Source organism: Arachis ipaensis, chromosome B03 (assembly GCF_000816755.2).
Source record: "Arachis ipaensis cultivar K30076 chromosome B03, Araip1.1, whole genome shotgun sequence".
NCBI classification, from domain to species: Eukaryota; Viridiplantae; Streptophyta; class Magnoliopsida; order Fabales; family Fabaceae; genus Arachis; species Arachis ipaensis.
The window spans coordinates 119,181,322-119,190,417 of NC_029787.2; the positions used below are offsets into that span (position 1 = coordinate 119,181,322).

Here is a 9,096-nt window from a genome sequence, read left to right on the forward strand (position 1 = left end):
AGAATATTTTGCTTTTTTAAATATTTCTTAACTCAAAATTATTCACTATGAAAATAAAGAATATTTTAATGTTAAATTGTTTTAATAGCATTATTCATTTATTTGTATGTTAAATGCCAACGAGCTATACCTCAAATGGCATAGTCTTCCTATACTTACTTAGAGGTGGCAGATTCGAGTCTCACTCTTAACTTTGAAAAAAAAAAATAAATAGCAACTGCATCCAACTCTACTAAATATATGAAATATAGTTTTCATGATACTAATAAATATGAAAAATCTATCCATTTCTAATTAGATCAATAATCGAATATTTCATAATGTATTGTTTAACTCATTTTTAATATATATTTTATATTTTAACATATATTTTATATTAGTAGCTGATTTTAGTATATATCTAACATAGTTGATTCATTATATACTCATTATTCTATCACTATAACATGGAGTAAAGTTTTTGTAAAATCCACATTCAATCTTATAGTTACAACAAACAAGTAAATAAACATAAGAAGACGAGTTATCTAAACATTTCTCTTTAATCTATCCTAAAAGGGGGAAAAAAAATAAAAAGACAAAAACTAAAGAGATATATAGATTATAGACAGCTAAGAAGTTGTGAAGCATACACAACTTCCTAAAATTATTGTCTTGGACATCCTTCAGTTATCTATATAGCAATTCTGGATTCATATAGCAGTAAAAAAGACCTCATTTGTTGATAGAGGAAGATAGGGTGGTAGAATAGGCATCCTTTGTGGAAGAATAGGTAAAGGAGCATCAAAGTTAAGAACCTTCAACACTTGCCTTATAGAAGGCCTGCATTTGCAATCTGGATGAGCACACCAAAGACCAACAACAAGCATACATTCCATTTGTTGAACATCAAATGCAACACATAGATTTGGATCTGCTGCTGCTGTGATGCTTCTCAACCCATACAGCTCCCAAACCCACTCTACCAATGAAACTTGAGTCACACAACCCTCCATCTCTATGTGATGAATAGCCTTTTTGCCGCATGCTATCTCCAACAAAACCACCCCAAAACTGTATATATCAGATTCCTTCCCAACTTTTCCTGTTTTCATGTATTCTGGTGCTATGTAACCAAGTGTGCCAGCAGTCACTGTGGTCCTTGAACCTTTCTCATGATCCACAAGCCTGGCCAATCCAAAATCCCCAAGCTTAGCATTGAAATCTGAGTCCAACATTATGTTGCTTGATTTAATGTCCCTGTGAAGCACACATTGTTCCCACCCTTCTTGCAAATACAGCAATGCTGATGCCAATCCCAAAGCTATGCTGTACCTTACTTGCCAAGACAAGAAGCCTACGCCGTCGAAAAGACAAGAATCCAAGCTTCCATTTGGCATGTACTCATATATCAGGATGAAGTCATTCTTCTTGTGACACCAACCAGTAAGTCTAACCAAATTCCTGTGTCTCAATTGGCTGATGATCTTCACTTCAGCTGCATATTCCTTTATCCCTTGCCTTGAATCTGCTGATATCTTCTTTACAGCAGCATAAGAGTCTGTATCTTTGAAATATCCTTTATAAACACCACCAAAGCCACCTTTTCCGAGCTTCTTCGCCTCTTCAAAGTTATTTGTGGCAGACACCAATATGTTGTAACTGATCCTCTGAGGTCCAGTTTGGAATTCATGATCCATAGGATCGAGTTCATGTTTTCTTCTTCCTCTCTTGCGTATGAAATCCAAGACCAGGACCAACACTAACAAACTCAAAAACCAAGCAGTGCCAATTTCTAGTCCTTGCTTCAATTTCTCCCGTTTTCTGTTGTCATCACCAGCATTACTTGGTGTCGATAACTTTGCAATGAATGACCATGAAAGCAGTCTAAATTGAACAGTATAATTCTGTGTTGAAGCTGAAATGCCAAGAGTAACAGGATCATTTAAGTAATCAGTGAGATCCAAGTGGCTTGAAAGGTTTTTTGGTACAGGGCCATTGAAGGATCCTCCGGTGAAGTAAACGTCGAGACGCCTGCTTCCGGCGCTGTATACGACACTGCAGTTGTAAACATTGGTTATGTCTGAGAAATCTGCAGGCCATTTGCTGTGCTTGGTGGAAATCATAGAATTGACATCTATTCCCACATGTGGCTCTGGGCCTATTGGGTCCCAAGGATCTGACTTAGTGTCAAACTCCACAGCCACAAAAGAGTACTCATCTGGGTGAGGGTGACAAGGTTCCACAAGACCAAGCCCTCCACCGTTCATACCATGTTTCTTAATTGGCAGCATATGGCTTGCTATGAAGAATGCCAAACCTTCTCCATGGTAGGTCTTGTTTGAGATAACAACAAAGGTAAAGTTGGTAGTGAAGTCATATCTTTGTTCTGAATTGTTTTTCATAAGATGCATAGGCTTGGTTGTGATTCTTCCTAATCCCTTGGCATTATCTGTTTTTCCTGTGAGTTGGATATGATCAAAAGACTGTGAGTAAGTTGCATCTCCATCTGGGTTTAGTTCAGGAGATTGAGCTGGGTTGAAGTTTTTATTGAAGTTAAAAGATCGTATCTGAGCATTTGCAACATGCATTATTATTACTATTACAAGCAGCACAACAAAATGGAGATTACAATTAACCATTGTAAAGTTGTGTTAGGTAACTGAAACAGGATAAAATAAAAACAATATAAAAAATATAAGGACTTATTGGAGATAGGGAAATAAGGACAGAGACAGTGAAACACTACTTCTGGTAGATTTTTATTCTAAGACATTTTTGTTGGAGTCTGTAGCACAGTTTCCTATTTATATACACACAGCAACTAATTTAACATTGCCATTACATTGTGATGAATGTACCTCTGCTGTAAAAAAGAAATACTGTCCAGCTTCTTTGTTCGGAGACATATATGTTATAATGACAAAAATCATATACAAGCTTAGATTTTCACGGTAATGGAAATATACTAATATAAATAAGAAAACATTAGCTTAGATTTCTACAACAACTGAACTACCCTTAGTTTTTAAATTTCATTCGTAACAAATATATATAATTTTATTTGTAACTAATAGTTAGTCAGCACCTTATTTTTATACTATTAAGATTTATAATCCAGTATTTAAAATTGAAATTTAGTATTTAGGATAGAATGTTAGTCAAGTGTTGGCAAAAAATAATAAATTTTATCAGTCATGTAGTATTACTAAGTGAATTATTAAACTTATTAATAATACAGAATGAAAAAGACAAATTATTTTTTAAAAATAATTATAAACAACATACGTTTTAGCTTTTTATGAAAGTTAAGGAAACCAATTTGTAATTTTTCTCCCATGATATAAAACTGAAAGTGTTACAACATTTTTAAAAAAAGAAATTATGCGGCATCTCTCTTTGCCAAAATAATGAACTCTAACCAAATCAGTAATCAAAGTGCTGAATAGTGAATACTGATAGGGTAGCAGAAGCATCAAAACTATTTAGCATGCAGATTGCTTAGCGTTTGTGAGAGTTGAATTTGAATGTTCCACTTCTGTTAAACATGGGCAATATCCATCACAAACGGCAATATTCGGATCCTTGTCCTGTTATGACAAACTTGGCTAGCAACAATGTGCAAAAGCATTGTTCATTTGTCATTTTAGGAATAAAGAAGTCAATAAACGCTTTGTGAGATACATATATTTATTTGAATGAGCTGACTTTTTTAACTGTATTTTCTTGTTACTTAGTACCACCAGAGATACTGTGCAGTCTCTAGATAAAGACAAATTTGTGTTAGACTTTTGATCATACAAAAGATGTTAGTTAAACAACTCTCACTAGTCACCCATGCAATATTCCGTTGTGTCAATTGCAAAATGAGGTGAAATTGAACGAAAGATTGCTCTTATATCTGGAGGAAGATATGTTGGCACTGGCATCTTTTCTGGGAGAATTGGTAAAGGAGCCTCAAATTGAAGAACTTGGATGACTTGCCTCATGCATGGCCTGAATTTGTAATCTGGATGAACACACCAAAGTCCAACTCCAAGCACGCTCTCCATTTGATTCTCATCAAATTCTCCACATAGCTTTGGGTCCACTGCTTCAAGCAACTTTCCCATTCCATATAGCTCCCAGACCCACTCAACAACAGTTATTATGTCCTCCTTGTTGGAATCTAGCCCAATAATTGGTTTCTTTCCACTTGCAATCTCCAATAGCACAACTCCAAAGCTGTATATATCAGCTTCTTTGGTAGCCTTTCCTGAAGTAGCATATTCTGGTGCAATGTAGCCTCTTGTTCCTGCGATTAGCGTGGTTCTTGAACCTTTCTCATGATCCACTAGCCTTGCCAGACCGAAATCACCAAGCTTTGCATTGAAGCATGAATCCAACATTATGTTGCTTGGTTTGATGTCCCTGTGAATCACACATTGTTCCCATTCTTCTTGTAGGTAAAGCAATGCTGAAGCCAGGCTCAGAGCTATGTTGTACCTTGTTGGCCAAGTCAAGAGGCTTTTTCCGCCATATAAATGTGAATCTAAGCTTCCATTTGGCATGAACTCATATATGAGGAGTAGATCATTCTTCCTGTGGCACCAACCTATGAGTTGTACTAGATTTCTATGTCTCAGTTGGCTAATGATCTTCACTTCAGTTGCATATTCCTTTATCCCTTGGCTAGACTCTCTTGAAATCTTCTTGATGGCAACATTGGTGTTTGAGTTCTTCAGATAACCTTTGTACACGCTGCCAAAACCACCTTGACCAAGCTTATTCGGATCTGAAAATTTGTTAGTTGCACTTCGAAGTTCATTGTAGCCAAACCTCTTTGGTCCAGAGCCTTTTTGGAATTCATCATCCATGGTCAGATCAAAAGTTAAGTCCTCTTTTTTCCCTCTACTTTTCTTCCACAATATTAAAGCGCAAACTAACAAACTAAGAATCAAGGCTGCACCAATTCCAATCCCCACCAACAGTCTTAACTTGTTCCCCTTTTCAGAATCAGGACTAGGAGTTGGTGATGCTGCCGGTGCTGTCATCGGATTTCTGACATTCTCAAGAATATCCAAACTTGAACTGAATGACCAAGACTTGAGAGTATTCACCTCAAACAACCTCCCTGTAGCAGCAGAGAAGCCAACAATAACGTGCTCCGGCAAGTGGTCTCTCAGATCAACCTTGTATGAGACATAATCCTCTGATGAAGAATTATCAGTGTACTGAGTGAACGAAACGCTTAAATTAAGAGTGGTTGAATTGTACTTAATGCTACAATTATATACTCTCCATTTCATAATATCCACCAACCATGTCTTACTTATATTAGATTTCATGGAGTTGAAATTCAAGCCTACATGATTACCTTGAGGGTCCCATGGATTGTGGAAGGTGTCAAACTCCAAGGCGACGAATGAATGCTGAGTTGAATTCAGTACTCTGTTGCCATCTACAAGGCCAAGGCCACCACCTTGTGTAACATGATGCAGAAGTGGGAGATTTGGATCAGCCAAGAAGAAAGCCATTCCATCTCCATAACTAGACTTTTGTGAGTAAATAACAAAGGAAAATGTGGTAATGAAGTCAGTGAGCTGACCAGAATTCTTGTCCCAAAGCTGAATCAGTGATTTGCTGGTGACACGGCCAACGCTGTAGTTGTTGTTTTGGTCCATGCTGTTCAAGGTGATTTGGATAGCTTCTCTTACAACAGCAGCATCTTCTTCTACATTAACATCACCATCCTTAAAGCTTGTGAAGTTAAATGAAAGTGGGTTTGCAAAAGGGGCCATTTGGAGAAAGAAAATTATCGACAGGAGAGATGGTACATGAATATGCCATGAAGCCATCTGAAAGTGAGAAATATCAGTTCAATTTTCGATATATGAAGGGGGAGGACAAGCCAATCTTAAAGCTTGGAAGTGATGTCATTCCATACTCATTATTGCATTGTATATCTTTGTTTTGGATTTTCTGTTTGTCAGGAACGGCCTTCACTAACTAGTAACTACAACAATTTTGTTCTTTAAGATATGGATATTTCTTTTAACTCCAGTTTCAATTTTTTTATCTTTTTCCTGCCGTTTAAAACTATCATACCGGTGTACGTGTGAATACCTAACTTGCTGGAATTTACTCTCCAGCTCTTATTGAAAATAATTTGCAAAACTCAAGTTATAGTTCATGCCGGCAGCATCATTATGATTTTAATTGTCAACCAATCATTAGTTGGGGGCATGAGTAATAAAGGATAAAAAGACAAAGCATGTCATCAAACGGTGTCGTGTAGTAGTGCGAAGCCACAGGAAATTGAATTTGGATCCTCTAAATTTTAAATTTGTATTTTAGAGGATAAATTTATTCTTGGTTCCACCTATAAAATAAATAGTGAGAGATCACACTTTACTCTCTAAAGTAAAATTCAAACTTTAGAGAATTCAAATCCCAGGAAATTAGGGTGACCCTCGTAATTAATTTCAAAGCTTAGAATTTAGAAAGATGGTGGTGGGGGCAATCATTGGCGTTTGATTCTCTATTAGACTTCCATCTTCTATTCCTTTATTTTGTATCCAAATCAAAATAAATTACATACAAAATGTTTAAAAACCAGTTTTGGATGGGAGTCGTGAGAAGCTGGTATTAGTATTAGTTGGGATCTTAATTGGTTATCATACCATGGACGAATTTAAAAGATGCGTGATTATTGCATTTTTGTTGTCTTGTTTTCATTGCCTTTCAATGCACACTCGAGTGCCGAATAGAAGGACGATTGAGATCAAGACAAAGCTTTCAATTTGCAAATAAGGACAAGTTTCTGCTGTTTTTGCAGATGCTATTTATTTTTCTTTCGGAATCACATTTGTTTAGTAGCTTTTCACCATAGGTAGGTGGTCCATTTTTATGTCAAGGTAATAAAACCAGTTTAAACAATCGACACACTGTTAATAATGGCAATAATATTCCGCCTCCTCATATGTTGCCAATTTCCAGCTTTCTAACCATTAACATTCGGCCACTATTTATTTAATATATACATCTTTAGTTGTGTCCGCAATAATATTAGAGCCGCACAATATAACAAGATCAGAGTTAAAAAACATCATCCATAATTTAAATAGAAACTATGCAAACTAAAAATGGAAGCTGAGAGGGTGATTTGTTTGAGTGATGAAATTAAAAGACAGGGCAACCATCAACGATTATGCCCTTAGCAGTGGGACAAGTTGCCAAGTCACAGTGCTCCCCACCAGTTCCCCACCAATCCAATTTCCTATTCTCCATGTTGAGAGCAAAGTAAAGCAGCACAGTCATAAAGGCAACCCCAGCATCAAGCGCTGCTGATAGAACATAGTTGTACCTCTGCCACCACTTCTTCCTGTAACGGAACACAAAGAAGTTGAACACCGTTCCAACAAAAACCCATGCATTGTAGTTCACTGGCGTGGCTGGTGGCATCATCCCCGTTGCCCCAAGGAGAACTGGGAGGTTGATCAAGGGAATCCATGACTGCTTGGGGAATGCCTTGTGCAATAACCAAACTATGACGGGGCCAATTGCACCTCCAAGGAAGAACCAATTCATTGCAAAGTATTCTGCTTTGGAACCGAATATCTTCTTAGGTCCAACTAGACCCCAAATAACTGATGCATCAAAGAAAACCTTGTCACCGGGACATGTCCAGGGACTGTCTTTGGGAAGTAGATCCTTGTGACATATGTTCTCAACAGAAGTTAGCAACCACCATGCCACACCAATGTTGATGGTTCCAGCAAGAACTGTTCCAATGAACTGTACAGAGTTTTCACAAGTCAATGAATATACAACAAAAAAGAAAAGAAATAGTGTATGCATACATACCTGAACTAAGAACATTGATCTCGGAGGGATTTTCATGTAGTGGCCAAGCTTGAAATCACTAAGGAAGGAGACTCTTCATCAGTTTCGTGTGGATATCTTCTTTGCCTTTGCTTGAAGCACGATACCGCTCCATAATCTCCGTTCCGTAGAAGCAAATGACATGGGTAATGGTGGCGGCAATGGTGGCAAATCCAAAACCGTAAGTAAGAGAAAAGAAGACGCTAAGATGAATTGGACCCGTCTTGAGATACTTTTCAACATCCAATTCAAATTTGTTATTTACAATGGAGCGTATATCGTATTCTTGGCCCTGTGCTGTGAACAAGGAGGAGGAGAAAATGGGGAACTTATTTGCACCATACACGTTGAAGCCCCAATAAGCAATAGGGATGACGGCATAGACGATTAATGCATAGCCCACAAAGACGTTGACAATGGCGAAGAATGGTGAAACAAGAGGGCTGAACAAGAAGGAGGCAACGGCGGACCAGTCGAGAGTGAGGGCTCCCAAACCCAAACCGTTCATGCCTGAGCCAATCTGTTGAGCGGTGACTGACTTGGAGAACACCCAGCAGAGCCATGAAATGCTTGTGAGGGTCTGGAACAAGTATCCAGGGAGCACGGCCCATGAGAAGCTGCAGAGTAGAGCAATGAAGAAGAACTTTGCCCTTGAAATTCTGCGCCCATCTTCTTTCTCATGCAGAGCTCTGCGTTAGTTTAATCATGTGTCAGTAACCACAACATCACAATATCACGTTGGGCAAACTCCTTTTATTGCATTCAAATATAATAATATCATAATATATGATTAAATATTTGTATAAATTCTGTTTATAATGTTAAGTGTATAGAAATTAAATTTATCTATAAAAAATTATATACTAACTCATAGTTTGAGTACTTTTCTATATACACACTAATTCATATAAAAAATGTGTACTTTTATGAATTAGTAGTAGATGACTATCCAAATATATGATCCTAAAATATCTTTTTTTTTTTCCAAATAAATGTAGCATATGTTTATATATATGTGACTATTATTATTATTATCTATAAAAGAAAATTTATAATTGAGAAATATTACACACATAAATTAAACCAAATTTAACTAAGTTGAATAATAAAATTTAGGTGAGTGAGAGTGAAAAAAATCATTTTTGTTAATTAAAACCAAGTTAATTAAACTTAATTGACAAAAAAAATTATTGTAGCATTATTTTTATAATTTTAATTTCATATTATTTTAAAATATATCATGTTAATTTTTAA

At 36.7% G+C, this 9,096-nt stretch overlaps 2 protein-coding genes and 1 pseudogene across 2 annotated transcripts; all 3 read right to left on the reverse strand.

The window, feature by feature from the left end:
* LOC107633639 (L-type lectin-domain containing receptor kinase IX.1-like) lies at positions 620 to 2,703 on the reverse strand. Its single transcript, XM_016337247.2, has one exon. The coding sequence runs from the start codon at positions 2,619 to 2,621 to the stop codon at positions 693 to 695; it is 1,929 nt and encodes a 642-aa protein (XP_016192733.1). The 5' UTR covers positions 2,622 to 2,703; the 3' UTR covers positions 620 to 692.
* Positions 3,359 to 6,031, reverse strand: LOC107633638 (L-type lectin-domain containing receptor kinase IX.1-like). Its single transcript, XM_016337246.2, has one exon. The coding sequence runs from the start codon at positions 5,814 to 5,816 to the stop codon at positions 3,807 to 3,809; it is 2,010 nt and encodes a 669-aa protein (XP_016192732.2). The 5' UTR covers positions 5,817 to 6,031; the 3' UTR covers positions 3,359 to 3,806.
* Positions 6,952 to 9,096, reverse strand: part of LOC107634642 — a 3,341-nt pseudogene continuing 1,196 nt past the window's right edge.